Here is a 16,317-nt window from a genome sequence, read left to right as displayed (position 1 = left end):
GCCTGGATTTAAATAAATCTGGAAATAAATCTAAGAACAGTATAATTAATTTAAAAAAATGCAAAAACAAAGACATATGGAATGTAGAAGATAAATGTCTAACTTTACATATATAGCCTACATACATCTCCTCTGGTAGCCTAATTGCACATACAGAGGATTTTCATAGGGGCATATATACTGTACACAGGCATGTCAATTTAGTTAATTCAATTTATCTCATTTCAGATGTATTTGGGATGTATTTATACTTTAGTCTTTTCCATTAAAAAAAACATCAAACTTCCATTTCTTTGCTCTGTGTTTTTGGCTCTTGATTGCCGCAGGCACAGAGGTTTAGTGCCCGTAGTGCCAACATCTCTATTGTTGAGGAAATAGTGCCCCCCTGTGGCTTCAAAGGGAAACTACACCCTGCTCAGAACACCAGGGAACGTTACTCATGCTATCATTTCTTATGGTAAATATTAAGATGAGGTTGATAAGATAGAACATGAAATGTGAATAAAATAGACTTCAAGAAAACTCTTCCCCTTATCTAAAAGAAAAAATAATGTGTTTGATAGAGCTATCAATATTCAGGGCCATTTTGGCGACCAAGATAGAAGAGCAATGCTCATACAGAGGAATGATGAAACACATATGTAACTGTGATTAAACATTACAGCTGCTGTGTTGTGTGAACACAGCAGAGACATCTGGAGTTCAAAGGCAGTAGATGAATAAAAAGGAGCAAATTCTTATCAACTGCACATACCTTTTTAAAAATCAGTGGATCATTTTGAAATTGCCTCAGTGTCCTAGAACATTACCGACAAGTGTACATTTTTACCAGACTGTCAGGCCTAAAATCAGAGAGACAACCAACTCACTCTAGCATATTTTTAAAAAATATTTTTATTCTTTGCAAAAGAGGCATTGGGAGCATCAGTGCGTTCTATGGCTTGTGTACAGAGTTCCTGTAGAAGACAAAATCATAGAACAAGCCCTTGGGTGAACTGAGGGCCCCACCCATGTTTACCAAGGAGGAATGTTTGAGGCAGCTACTCTGCAGCTGTTACAGAACACGGTCTGAAGCAACGGGCACAGTGTTTGAGCTGAAAGTGTTTGAAAGGAATGCTACTGTACAGTATGCGGCTTGGTACTTGACCCTGCGCGGCAGTTACATAAAATCTGAGGAAATCAAGTGATCCGGAAATGCTCTGTGGTATGAGCGAAGCGTAATGCTGCTGATACTTTTTAAGAATGCTAAGTATGTTTCTCTTAGGAAGGAACCAAAAACAAAAATACTCCAGCAGTCCACCACTGCTGTTGAGATTTTATCTTTGTTGTGAAGTCTAGGAGCCCTTAATCATGGCGGATTCTGCCCCTCAGCAATACCTCGGAATTTTATTCATCATACTTGGAAGAACATTTGAATGCTATAATAGAAACATGACTGTCAACATCTCATTTTAATGCTCACTACTGTAATTGATAAAGTATCGGCAGAATGAATGCCTTTGACTACTTGATGTAGTCAATGGGCACAGTCTGGCAAGCTAACATCACAGAAGAATGCACATATTCGTCCCAGATTCTTTAGTTTCAATTCATCTGCTACTTTGTTGTGGACAACTTGACTCATCCACATACAATAGAACTTACCAAATTTGGCATTGGGTATGATAATATCATTATTCCCATGGAGCTGCTGCATGCAACTGAACAGCCTTGACTGTAATCCAGAGCTGTCAACACTCCACCATAGCAGCAGTTTGGGTTTACATCTTGCATGTGGAGAGAAAACAGCTCCTCCTTATATTTGGTATAATCTCTGAATGCTGCTGAGACTGTGCCCAGGTTTGAGAGCGTATAAATCATTGGATCTGACCCAGCATGGGATAAAGCTAACAACAGTGCAGACTGAATACAGTACATGTGTGGGGTAGGGACATAGCAAGCTAGCAGGCTAGCAAGCAGGTGTGGTTATGGCATAAGGTTGTACAATCCCAATGTTAGTCTTTCACTGCAAATAGGCCTTACCTGTACCTTTAACACCAATGAGAAAGAGTTGTATAATTGAAGTCAATGTGTTTCAGTACATTCATTGTCACACCCTGCGAGCTTGGTTTATTTCCTGTGTTCTCTCTGGTAGCGTTCTGGGTGGTGGGCGAGATCATGGAGAGGGGATAGGGGTGAAATGATGTAGGGTGATGAAGACAAGAGCCCAAGGGCACCCACACAGTCCAACCCGCACACACAATCACACATGCACGCACATACTCAAACATTCTCACACACACATTATTTATGCAGGAGAAAAATATATTAACATTTGCATTACAAAAAAGTACAAGGGCCTCAGTGTAGTAAAATACTTCTTCTGTCAGATAAAAACGTGGAGAAGAATCCATGTGGGTTGTCATTTCCTTATGTCTTCTGTATGGAAAACTAACTCTCTCTTTGCCTTCAACAAAATAGCTTTTCTCATTTATGAAAAATATTCCCACAGTTTAATGAAAAATATCCCCCCACCCCCTTTAAAGTTTGTTCAGCAAATGGAAGCCATCTCTGGAGAGCTACATGATCTAGATGCCATTAGCGGTTAAGGCCAAGAGGCCAATGGGGAGCACTTAACTAGTTAGCCATTAGATTGCAAGTTTCTCTTGGCTTCTCCCAGCCAACAGTCCAGCTGTCTGGCTCTGTAAAAACTTTGTCTCAGACCCTCCAGGAACTAGCCTATAAAACCTTCCCCCATTTTCCCCCAACAGACCCAACTACACCTGCTCACTATTATCTGGTTCAGTTTGATTCATGAGTAAAAACGATTCATTCCTCCTACAACCTTAATCCTACGGCCCTCTGATGGAAAACCAGCAGGCATTGTAGTTTAAACAGCTCAGTGCTGGAGCCCTGTTTAAAGCGGTTGGTTGGCAGGACAGCTGAAACAGTATTTCAGTCTGGCAGAGCCAGGGATCTGTGGTCCAGTGTGCTCCACATCTCTGTATCCCACAGTGGCCATCCAAACAGCCACAAGAGGCCCTGAACAATCTGTAATGGCTCTCTGTTGTGTAGAATCCACAGCATATGACCAGAAGTTGAGAAGACTTACTCCTTTCCACAGCTGGTTTACATGAACAAAAGAAAGCACAAAATAATCTGAACAGTTTCACAGCATGTTGGCATTCCTGTCTAATCTTCTCTGCCAGAGCAGGACCCTTCAGCTCAGTCCACCGGGCCCTGGAAGATTAGCTTGGAACAGCCCTGAGTGAGGCTGAGCTGGGTGGCACAGAAGGGGCAGGCGGCGTGGAAGGCGTGGGTGCCATGGGGCAGAGGGATCTCCGCCCAGTACTTGACTGACTTCTCTGAACACACGTGTCCACATGGCACAAAGGCGTGTGTGGGTGCACCTGTGTCCACGTAGAAGGCCGGCTCACAGCCCAGCCACAGTGGTACATAGGGCCCCACCACTCGGCACATGGGACACTCTCTCTGAGTGTTGGGCTCCTGCTCCGAACGGTGGCCCCAGTTGTGGTAACCGTGCACGTGGCCACACGCCAAATACACCCAAGGCTGCTTGTCCTCCAGGGAGGAGAGGGCGCGGCTGCGTTGCATGCTTGGAAAGGCAAGGGTGTTGAGACCTACAGGACACTGGGGCCGTGCTGCGTTGATCTCCTGCCTGAGAGCCTCCAGGTGCTTTTGTGTGGGAGTGTGAAAGAGGCCTTCTGCTGTACGCCACAGCAAAGTAGCTCCACAAAGATCCACCAAGGAGCCATCCTGCAGTATATTACTCTCATTCTCCACCTGCAGGTGGTGATGTAGCAGAGACAGATTTAGTTCAACTTCGCAATAAAAACAAAGAATGCTTATGCCACTCATGTGATCATCATCATCATCATAACAGGATGTGTGACTTGAGAAACATGTGCTTCAGTTATGTCACAGTATATGTAGTCTCTGTGTTTGAAGATACTGACCAGTTTGCCTGGGGTCTGTGCTGAGCGAGTCTCTCTTAGTGTATAAACATCACCACAAACAGAGATTTCTCTCCATACGCCGGGCTTGGACTCTTCTGTGAATCCACCCCTGGGGTGCATTACCAGCACGCCATTGGTTGTTAGGCCGTCCATGTGACCGTCAGGGTTTTTCCATTTTGCAGCTTTTTCCTGTAGGCAACACAGAGCACAGATGATGATGCAAACTGATGTGCTGTGTCGCATTCAACTTTTTTTTGCATAACATTACAAACAACAGAAATTGCATTTGTTTATCTGGCTACAAAGACAGAAGACATCAGTGTAGATAAAGATACTGTATATCTACCATTGTACACTAACTAGTAATTACCCCTAGGAAGATGTTTTTGGAGGAGTCAAACCCGGCTGCATAGATGCGAGCAGTGTAGGGGGGGTTGCGCTCACAGACAACTCGGCAGGCAAAACGGGAGATGGTGCTCTGTGTGATGGGAGTCTCCTCTCCCTCCTGGCCTCCTGCTACTGTGTCAGTCACCACAAAGTCGATGGGACTCTCTGTGGAACGCCCAATCTTCAAAACACAGTAATTTTATTACTCAATCATTTAATTAATCATTCATGCTATATTGTTGGTCTTTTGTGACCCTGTGTCAGTGAACTGGCATGAACATGGACACTAGCAGTGGTTTTCTTTTTAATTCCCTGCGGACATTTAAGCTCTGAACTGTTCTGCTTCCTGGCAGTTCAGCCTTTTGCCAGTGTGTGGCGGTTTAACATTTGAATGATACTGCAACAGATCTTGTTGCTGTGTGTGTGTGTGTGTGTGTGTGTGTGTGTGTGTGTGTGTGTGTGTGTGTGTGTGTGTGTGTTAAAAAATGCTGAGACACGATACACTTTGGTACACAGAGTTCAGTACAGCAGCATGTTGTTGTTCTATCGGTACATCTCTGAAGAGAATCCAAGTTTCTATTCTTTTTTTGTTCAAAAAGAATATTTCAGGCTTATTTTACACAGACCACAGCGCTCAGCAGTGAAAAATGTCCAAACATTCCTCAAGCTGAACAAACAGAGGTAAAAATAAGCATTTCCCCCCATTCATTTCCTCATTTTAAAAATCCCAAATTGTCCTCAAGTCCTATTTTTTGAATGGTTACCCTTCTCTGCCAGGTCTCAGTGTCCATTTATTCAATATTATTTAAAAGACACATGGACACAATACAGGCGTACATATGATGCACGTGCTGCAGTGCTAACTTCCCTGTGGTCATCATCTTCTTGCTGTACATTCATATTAATGCTACAGACAGAACAGTTGACAGTACACACACAGGGCACACGCAATCCCTGGTGGAGGATAAGGTTCAAGGGGGGAAAAGATAACAAAATGTGTATATATTTGGACTACATAGTGGTTAGTACAATAAATCAAATGTAGAGGAGCCAATAGGATGTTCAAAAAGAGTAACGCATGCAATCCTCTTTACATGCAAGAGTGACATTAAACTGACTTTTACCTGAAACATGTCTGTGTCTTTATCATGGCTGTACTCCACCACTACCGTCTGGTTCCTGGACAGCGTGTAGGAGATGCTATGTTGGCCTTTACAATTCACAGCCTGAAATATAACAAACACATCAATATATTACAACACATCAAATACATATAATCTGGATGACAGAAATATGAGCACAAACACAAGAGTGTTTTGTTGTTTTGTGTCATAGTTATGTCAGAAGAAACACTTTGATGTCTCAGTTTGTGGCTTTAACACCGGATGTGAGAGAGCCAGAGGTTCACAAACAGGAGCTATGCTACCAAATGCCTTATGCAATCATTGAATGATTGCTGAGCCTACTCTTAACCCAACCCAACCCGACTATTAAAATGCATTGTGCTCAACTGATGAGTCAGATCCTATCAGTCTACGACAGCTATAGTGTTTTTAGAAGAAAATGTATATTTGTCCTTATTTTAATCCTGTTACCTAAAACTAAAAATTCCCAGGCTTTTTATCATGGTGAATTTTGTTACTGTGTTTTTTACAACATAAGCTAAAGCAAGGCCTCTCATGACTTTTTCCATAATTTCTTCATGAAATTACCAAAAAGATCTGTGGCAGGAATTTCTGGAAGAGGAACAGAGAAGAGCGTGTAAAGTCACACTCCCGTGACAGTGACCATAAACTGCCCAGTGGCCTCAGTTAACACAAGCTTGTCTACCAGCTGAGCTGCCTCAGTCACTGTAGTGAGGAAGGGTGGGTTAAAGCTACACAGGCCCAGCTCCCATCAACACTTTACCACATGCCACTATCATCCCACTCTAATCTGCAAACTCCATTTTCCAAACACCCCCCCTTTCCCTCTCTTTGTCACGTGCAGGAGGGAAACAGTGAGAGAGAAAGTGGGTCATCAGCGCTGCCACACTCTGCTAAAACATCAGAGACAGACGGGGACAAATGTCATCATCACATGCAGTCTTGTCTCGACTGCACTGCTACCAACAAATGGTGCCCCACCTGTTCAACGGCTAAAAGAAGTCTCTACACACTCCAAACAGAAAGCTATATTTTTATAGGCACAACACCCCACCCCCAAACTGTCACACACACATCCTCCCTGAGTTGAAGGAGGAAAAATAAAAACACTGTCACGGGCCAACCATCCCCCAAATAAAAAGCCAATGCAAGCAATCACATGCACAAATGAAGTAATTGAGATCAAGTGGCGAGATGAGAAAGCAGGGGCAGGATTTGAATAGGAGGCTGGCAGTGGCAGCATGGGAGCTTCTCATTATCTGTCATGAACACCAGAGTGTGCACAGACACGTGAGCTTTCCCTCTCAGCTTCTCAGCGACAGAGTATTCTCAGTTCATTTGTATGAGACTGCAACACTGTGAGGGAACAGGAGTAGGCTGGTGGGGACTGCCAGAGAATATAAAATAATATAGAAAAGAAAGCTCTCCTCAAATCAAGCACACCATCCTGCTTGTTCCATGAGGAATTGCTATTTTTGACCATGTGTACAGCTGGAAGCCTACTGCGACAACTTCCTCCTCAGTTCACCCTCCTAATCCCAGGCCTGGTAGCACGGTGGCAGAGAGGAACAGTGTTAAAAAGGGGAAGATGGTCACAGCAGTTCCTATCTCTAAAACAGTCTGTCACTAACTGTTAAAATGGCATACTTGGCTCAGTTTAGCTGTACCGTAAAGACCAATGCAACATGGTTTGCGAAACAACTTGTAGTTGTGAAACAGCAGGAACATTGAGCTCAAACTCGAATGGAGCGACGCACAGTCTATGCGATGAAAAAGCCCCAGTCACAGAAAAATCCTCTAAGCAGATATCAGGAGTCAAGTTCCACAAGGTGAGAGTAACCTGAACCAGAGTGCCTTTGGCCAGCAAGCTAAACTCTCTACAAATGTCTGAAATACTGGCCTCCAAGAGGTGCAGAGGTAAGCAGGTCCTCCAGCTTGTTTAGCAGTTTTGCTTGGGAACCAAAGGCAGGAATGCGGAGAGGCAGACATGTTAAACTGGATGGGGCAGTTTCTGGCAGGCACTCTGGTGCAGAGAAAAAGCTATGGGGCTTGGCTTGGAATTGCAATTGTAAGGGAAATGTCAACATTAAGGTCTGCCAACAATAATGTAAAGGGGCTTTCTGCGTGTTCCATAAGCTACTGAATAAAAAAAAAAACTACATGGTGCTGTTCTGAAAAAGTCAGTTTTGGTTTTGAAGATCTAAAATCTGCTCAGTTCAATAACAATATGAATTCAAAATTAACTTAATGCATTGACAAAATTACTTTTCACACACTGTTTCAGTTATTTCTTTACATGTTTGTATACATTTTTGTCTAAATTATACATCAAAAGGCAAGCAGAAATTACTTAATTCCCACGGAGAGTCTCTTTATTAAATCACTCATTCATCTTTCGATCTGTTCTGTACCTTGCTGGCCTGGGGTGTGTTGAGGATGTGCACAGTGCTCGGCTTAACACCATTGGCTTTGGTCCTCCTGTATAGCGCAAATCTGCTTTTCCTTCTACCCCGATCTCCATTGGGCAGAGAGCCATTGTACCTGTCACAGAGGGGGATGGGGTGGAGAGAAAGAACAGCAAATTCACTTTAATTTTTTTTTTTTTTTTTTTTTTTTACAAAAATGCAAACAGTTTTTGTAGCTGCAAAAAAGATGTGTCTAATGAGATTTACAGGCAAAATTCTTGTAATCATATAACAAGTAAACATGGAGAATTAAAAACATTCATGCGTTTTGAAAAGGAGCTTTGCCACGCATTACATCACTGGCAATCTAATGCACCCTATTAGCAGTCTAAGCGTTACCTTGGATAATGTCTCTTATTACATAATGCACTCTGGTGCTTGTGATTTCAGTGAGCTAGCTCTGTGTAAACGGCAGCTGTTCTTTTGCTCTGTGTTCCAAGCAGGAACAGGTTTTAAGATGCACGTCAGGTCTGCTATCACTTTGGGCACGCGTGCAGTCTGGGTGGAGAACTGGCTCACATGACTGAAACACATTCTCTCAAAGCTGAATTTTATACACTGATACAGACAGCTCTAAGATCTCAATTTCAAAGCCTCAGCTCCACCAGAGAAGCATCTAAGAGCCTTCTCTACTTTCACTTCTAAGTGCTAGATTCTACTTCTGCCCTTCAGTCTGCTATGAGGCTCCTAGCCTAGGCTGCTCCTTGTGAATGAGGAAGCCCCTTCCGGTAGGACTGGTCCTCTCCCCATCCACCAGCTGGTTCCTACAGCTGGGACACCCCATGCTCTACTCCCATCCAACACACAGACCTTCTGTCACTCCCATGTAACCACAGTATGCTGAACAGACACTTTACAAAACGGAAATAAATCTATTTAAAGCCTCCGGTTTGTACAGCAGTGCATTTCATGAGGGAAAGAACTCAACCAATCACTGCATAATCTGACATTTCTACTCTTTGTTGCAACACAAATGCAACGGTAGCAACAGGAGCCTCCTTCTGCTCCTCCCCACCCTACCTCCCTCCCAAGCTAGTCCACCTGTCCCATGTCTCCACACGGCTGGCCAGGCATGGAAACACATGGACCCAGTCAGCACAGTGCACAAAGCTGGCCTGTAGGACAAGCCACCCACAGAGACCTAGAAAGGCACTGGATGATACTGTGGACAGAACTACAACTAATACATTGTAGTGGATAGATAACTGTTATAAAAATGTTAACTGTCTTAAAATGTTTAAATTATCCATATATGTAATTATCTTCAGGTTTTACTTCCAATGTTGATTATTGTCAAATAGTTATTTTCTTTTACATGTTACTTTTAAAAGAGATCTACTCTGGTAACAAGTGTAAAACAGAAAGCACATCAAAATTAAAGAAAAACTAAATGTTAAATTTACTCCTATGGCTATGGTGTTTATTAACCAGAGCTTATAAACATGTTGATAATCTTGAGCCTGAAAGAGATCCATATGGGATAGAAATATTGATTATCTCTCATTAAAAAACGCACTTTAAAGCTAATTTAACGTTGTGCTGCTGACTCTATACTTTTAAAAGAGATCTACTCTGGTAACAAGTGTAAAACAGAAAGCACATCAAAATTAAAGAAAAACTAAATGTTAAATTTACTCCTATGGCTATGGTGTTTATTAACCAGAGCTTATAAACATGTTGATAATCTTGAGCCTGAAAGAGATCCATATGGGATAGAAATATTGATTATCTCTCATTAAAAAACGCACTTTAAAGCTAATTTAACGTTGTGCTGCTGACTCTATATTCCAATTTTATTAAGCTTGTCCTAGAAACTCCCCATCTAAATAAAGAGCAGCTACAGTAGGCCTACATATTGTTCAGATTTCTATTTAGTTGAGTGGGCCTAGCATTTTCGCCATGCTGAATTCTAACTGCTGAATATAACCATGGCTCTCTGAGCAATGGCACACATGCCTTCTATTATTCATCATTACATTGAGGAACAATATTCTGTCATCCAGGAACCACTACCGTCACATTAGCTAGGACAGGCTCTTTAAAGCTGTGCTCTAAATAATTGTGATCGCTTTCCCTTTTGACCTGTGCCAGACAGACAGCGGATTTACCTTCCAATACTTTGTAGCAGGGATTAGAAGACTCTGGCGTATCACCTATCCTCCAGGGTTGCATTAAGGAGCCAACAGCACCTCCTACCTCTTATGCTAACATGAAAGGATAGTGTTCGCAGGATGAGATATGCTGAGTTGTTATAACACTCATTAGCATGACACAGAGGCAGGGTGGCCTAAAGGGGTCACAAAAGGTGCCACAGGGGTCAAATAATGCTGCAAACAAGACTGCAGGCTATTAGTGTTTCATATAGGTCAATTTAAACTGTACAAATTCATGTTTAGTGCATCCGCACTACATGGGAGACAGCCAGATGGCAGAATGAGCAAGGACTAACTCATAATCAAGCTGCTGTGGCCTCAAGTATCCATCTGACTGATTTGACCTTGCACAAGACACTGAAACCACACATGCTCCACCTACACTCGGACCTTGAGAAAGGCAAAAGAATCACACTTCTCCTTGGAAGAATAAAGGAAAAATCAGTGCCAGTTTGTACCAAAGATGTCTCCAAGTAAATTTTCACACTTCCTTTACCGAACGTTTCTTGAGAGAGAAATGTACTAAGTTCAATCAATAGGCCCAGTCTCTCCATCCACAATGGACAGAGGAAGCTGAGGAGAGGCAAAGGCTGGGTCCTGATCAATCCATCCTTTCATTTCCAGGATACCCACACAGCCGCCGCCGCCCCCCCTTTTCACTGACCAGCACCAAGCCAATCCGCCCAGGCAGAGATGGGGGGCAGCCATGCAAGTAATAAGAGCCACCTCGGTCGTGGCAACAAACCACTGAGGGAACTGCTGCTCAAACAAGCTTTGTTCCATGCTGTCAGCTATCTTGTCTACCATCAGTTTTATCAATGGGATGTGATGACATGGCAGTGATTATACACCCATCACATCTGATTCAAATATGTGTCTTTATGTCAAGAGAGAGAACAAAAGCATCAGCTTCAAACATGCCACATGTTCAGCCCGGGGTAATAAGCAGTCAGCACTTTTCGACCCTTATAATAAGCAGTATGACTGTAATTGTATGGGTGGAGGGCAAGGGACTAAACCACACTAAACCAGGCTCTGTATATTATCTTCATTAGCATCTCTTTTCAAGTGCTTTAAACAAACACTATATACATGTGCTACCAGCAGCACAGATACCTAAAAATGTTCTTTTTAAGTTTAATAACTTTCAAAAGAATTTCAGTGCTGTCCAAACTCCAATCACTGATGCCACAGCAGGTGTTTATCATCATCTGTTGCAGCTGCTGCCCTTGACAGTTTATCAATATATACATGATTGTTTACAATGATAACTGGCTGCAGCTTTTCCTGAACGAATCCAGAAAAAAACCCAGTAGTGGCTTTGATATAGTTCTGACGTAAACAAAGACACAAGTATTTACTTGGTGGCAGGATGAGACATGTGTACTAATGCCTTTTTTACTTTTTGTTTTTTTTTTTACTTCAGCAGATTAAGGCTGAGTATTGTTTGAAATTTTGTGATAACAGTGCCAATATGATAGTTTCAGTAGCAATGCCAAACGCTCTGAAACCCTTTCGAGAAGAATAAGTGTTTTTGCCTTTTTTTTTTTTTTTTTTAGAACAAAAGAAGCCAAAGTACTCACATATTGAATAATGTCTAAACATAGTACAAGAACTTTGCCAAGTGGTTTGCAAAATTTGAATCAGGATCTTTTATGAAATTTCAGTATTTGACAGTATATTTGAAACAAATAATCGATTCATCCATCGACAGAGAATTGTACTTACAATCAATGTGATCAATAGTTTTTCTTTCTGGTAAAAACAACTTTCATTGGTTACAGCTTCCTAGTTGTTAAAGTTTTCTGTTTTTCTGTTTCACTAAACTGAATCTCTTTGGAATTTCGACTGTTGGTTGCACAAAAACAAGCAATTTGAAGACTTCATTCTGGTCTTCAGTAAACTGTAAGTTATTTTTCAGACATTTTGGGGCCAGATGTTTAATCGAGATAGTAATTTGCAGACTAATTAATAATGAAAATAATCGTTAGTGGCAGTGCTATTTGACTGTTTTCAATACTCTGTGGTATGGACACATTTTGTTTGGTACCAAAAAAGTATTGAGGTTTGATACATATCCTTTAAAAAGATTATTGGCAGAACTTTCAGCACCAAGATTCCAATGGTGTTTTGATATAAAATACTCAAATCTGTGACAAAAAATACAGTCAGGTTTACTGTTATATACAAAAACATACAGAAATAAAACACAACTAAATTATCCACCAGTGCTTGTTGCAATCACTACCTCACAGAAAAGTTACCTTGAATAAAAAGTCTTCAAAAGAAAACTGCCCTTACAAAGAGCTTTCAATCTTTGATAGAGACTATTGTAAGGTAATGTGACAACACAAAACCCGGGGAGACAATATACATTTGTCCACAAACTGTACCATACCATCTATACTGTGGTAGCTATTATCTAGGGTTGTATCAGGCCATTGTGGGCATTATTGTAAAAGCAATGTACAGCACTGTTTTCTGGCAATAGTTTGATATAATTTTGAGTGTGAATGTGATTAAGTGCCTTGATTTTGGAAGTATTTGGTTTGCTAAACTAGCCAAGAACAGATATGTCATGTTAAGTCATTTTATCCATGAACAGTTTCCCATTTTTGTATTATGTGACAATTCACATATATTGTTATAGAGGATATTATCCATATCCCCCACTTATGGGCTGATACTGCAAAATCCTGGTAACAGTTAAGGTCCCCTAACTGACCATGTGACCAGCAGACATTGGATGACCATCAAGAAATCAAGACTTTTGTTGGGATAAGCAAGGTGTGATTTCAAACTACTTAATGCAATAATCATGTCAGTCAAATCTGGCTTCTTGGAAAAAACACAAACCTAAGCCTGGTAGTGCATGTGAGTCACACAATATAAGTTGTATGTTATGAAGATGTAAAGTTGTGTGGTCTGAGCTACAGATAGTTTTGAAAAAGGGAAGAACCCTGGGGGCTGGGGGAGGGGGCCATTACCACTTCCGAATTCCTTAAACCCCATGAATCCAACTTTAAGGTAGGAAGGAGTGCCCCGGTCAGAGCTGCTGAGTATGAGATTCATTTCACCCGAGTTACTAAAGTTGTCCTGAACGTATCTATTTCATGGACATCAGCATGTTCAGATGGGCCGAGCCAGCTGTTTTATTACCGGTTAGTAGGTAATGAAACATCGCCACCGACTCGGCAAAACGAAAATGTACATATTTTTGATTGCGCACGTGTCTGATCTGTGGAGTAACGTGAGCGAGTGAATTTCTCAACTGGGCTTTACGTATTTTACTCATATATCTATAGGTGTGTTTATGCATAACAAAATATTTGGCTTAAATAAACACAAGGTATTGCTAATTCTCACATTTTATAGAACTTACGGTCGCGTAGCTAAGTTAGCTGCTGGTGCCCTGTTGAGAAACTTCCTCAAGATAAATACTCGCCATCACGTCCACTGTGAAAGTGTCCAGAGTAAAAATATCCCAAAATGAATATCACAATGGCTCAACTTACCCCAGCACCACCAGCTCCCCGTATTTCACTGGGTCTTTGGACGGGGCGCAGTGCTCCTCTTGGCTTGACGAAAACATGAGGCTTCTGGCTTCACTGTGTATCGTTAGCTATACAGTAATAACAGCGGCTCAAAAATCACCAGGAATTCCCTTCAAAAAGCACGACACGCTCTCATTTCATATTGTATATCCAGCGGCATACGTCGGTGTGCCCTAACGAATCCACTTCTCTATAAATAAACTGGTCTCAAACTTCTTTACCGTGACATGGCAAAAATGTAACTTACTTGGCGGTTGAATCCGCTCTGAAGCAGATACAAAAACAGCGAGGAGCAGGGCCGGAATGTACCATTCTCTTGTTCTTTACTTTGTGTAGGGGGGTACTTCACCTTGCGTGAGTTCAAGGTTGTGTTTCTGACCAAACTATGTTTTATATAGTTATTTAAAGTTATTCACTATATCAAGTGAAAATATATCGCGCTTAATTTATTCCAAAGAAAACAAAATTATTGAACTCAGAGAACAACTCTCTTCTTGTACCACCTCACATTGTTCATGGATCGCACCTTGTGTTATGTAAACAAAGAGTACAATCTGGGAATTCTTAAAGGGATCATACTTTTCCTGATATGTTTTCAAAGTTTCCAGCCTCCTATATCTGACAAGATTAAGGTTGTACACACTTTTTAGTCCTAACATCCTCCTCATATACACATTACAGGACACAGTTCTGTTTCAACAAACTGTTTTAGGAATCACATAATTTTATTGGATATGACTACAGTGTATAAAGTTACACAGTGAGCCTACATAAGGTGGGGCAGTAATAGTGGGAAACACATGGGGAAAATAATCATCCTGGTACATTTCCTGACTGGGATAATTTGGAGAGTGCAAGGATAGTGAAATCAGATTTGCTCATGTTGGTGACCCCCCTAGGCCGTTTCAAGGGCTTTATTTTATTATGACTTTACTGCAGTTGGCTAATGCATGTGATTGATTATGCAACCTAATGACATCACTATTTATCAGCAAGCCTGGAAGTTTTATTTCATCGATCATTTTGACAATGTCATGCTGTTGTCAAGCTTCCCTTTTTCATCTCTCCTTTTGGATAAAGTTGGTTGCAACCCTCCATACATATGCTTATTTTTTCTGTAATATCTTCTCATGTGAGATGCACCTCAAGCTAATAATAATAATGTCTAGTTATTAAATGGTAACTTAAATTACTTCTTTTGAGAATGACTCACAGACTTTCTAATGTAACCAAATGTCCACACCGTATGTGAGGATGTCAAGAACTTCTCAACCTCCAATATCCCACAAGTCCAGTTGTTCTCACACCTTTCTGATGAATGTGCCACTTCTCCACTTTTGTCTGGCAGTCTCATCAACACTTTACTGCTTCTGTCTTGTTTTCACAAGAATCTACACGGCTGGAGGTGAGGTGCCCTCACTGCTTCGGGCCCCTTCAGAGGTCCTGTTGCCTCTGCAATTATGGCCCTCTATTTGAACTGGTGTTCAGTTTCAAAGAGTAATAACGCCTGACATAAAAACAAAAGGTAGAGGGTGTCACTTGGGCCCATGGAGGTACTTCCCTCCCTGCTCTCCGTTTTACAACTTAAACTCTTGCAGATACTTGATGTATTTTTTCATTTGTAGGCAACGCAACTCAGATTTATCCACAGCATTTGTTAGTTCTGTTCATAGCTGCACATACTTGTCCATTAATAGTACAGAGGAGTGAACTCCAGCTTCTTCAGCAGTTGTGCACAGGGATCAAGCTGCATTAGGCCTTTAACTACAGGCCTAGGGGCTGGCCTTAAAGCTGTGGGTATAATGAGTGTTTACTGCTCTTTTGTGTCACTGTCTCTTTCCGCTTTGCTTTCATCCACTAGGCATTGTCTGTGTAAAAGAGCACTACAGTCTTTTCTGTGTCTGTTTGACTCACCCTTGCATATAAACACACACAAAGTAGAGTTGGGGGGTGGGGATCAAAGACTCTCTAGCACATACCACACTGATGGAGAGCAGATGCAGGGAGTGGGCTGCTTTGCTGAAGTTGTGCTGGCCTAGTGTGAGTGCAAATCTATGTTTAGGAGGAGTCAAATGTTACCAGGCAAGAAGCATGCAGAGCAGAAGCCGAATGCAACAAGTTAAATTGTGCAATTGGGACTAATAGTGTGAGCAATGGTGACATAGGAAAGACAAAGCCCCTATTAACTTCCTCACTGCTCTTTGGCAGATTTAACACATTGGTCACGAGACTGTCTATAAGTGTTTAACACAGTAACCTCACACAGATTTATCTTAGGTTTCTCCCACAATCTGTTTTGTCATTTACCCCCATAGGATGACGTGTCAGGTTTTTTCGAGAAACAAATAGCTTGTTAATTTTATTCAGAGGGATCACATTTAAATCCAAGATTGAGTAATATGACTCAGACACTTTACAGGGGACTGTGTACATATGGTACAGCAGTCTCCAGCAACAGGCTGTAAAAGGCGCTCCCTTTGTGAGCCAGTTACTGATGAATATGTTGAAGATGCAGTGCTGCCTGTTTTGTCGCGAGGTTTCCATGAAGGTAAAAGCCAGATCTCCATCAGCTGACTGCAGCATGACAGTGTGGGAGAATGCGAGGAATGTGCTGATCCCATGTTGCTCGCGCCCCTGACCTAACCCCCCCCACCCCC

The 16,317-nt window shown here is 41.8% G+C and overlaps 1 protein-coding gene across 1 annotated transcript; it reads right to left on the bottom strand.

Annotated features, from left to right (window-relative positions):
• Nucleotides 1-876: 876 nt before the first annotated feature.
• peli2 (pellino E3 ubiquitin protein ligase family member 2) lies at nucleotides 877-13,926 on the bottom strand. The gene is made up of 6 exons (XM_023417309.2): nucleotides 13,622-13,926; nucleotides 7,900-8,029; nucleotides 5,468-5,569; nucleotides 4,327-4,524; nucleotides 3,957-4,145; nucleotides 877-3,783 (listed from the first exon to the last, which is right to left on the bottom strand). Exons 1-6 carry the CDS (start codon nucleotides 13,696-13,698, stop codon nucleotides 3,205-3,207), a joined length of 1,275 nt encoding a protein of 424 aa, XP_023273077.1. The 5' UTR covers nucleotides 13,699-13,926; the 3' UTR covers nucleotides 877-3,204.
• Nucleotides 13,927-16,317: the final 2,391 nt, after the last annotated feature.

The sequence above is a fragment of the Seriola lalandi genome, unplaced genomic scaffold (assembly GCF_002814215.2).
Source record: "Seriola lalandi dorsalis isolate HSWRI2012SDOR001 ecotype SW California unplaced genomic scaffold, Sedor1 jcf7180002054573, whole genome shotgun sequence".
Lineage (NCBI taxonomy): Eukaryota > Metazoa > Chordata > Actinopteri > Carangiformes > Carangidae > Seriola > Seriola lalandi.
Note: the sequence above shows the minus strand (reverse complement) of the source record. Positions and strands in the feature narration are given on the sequence as shown.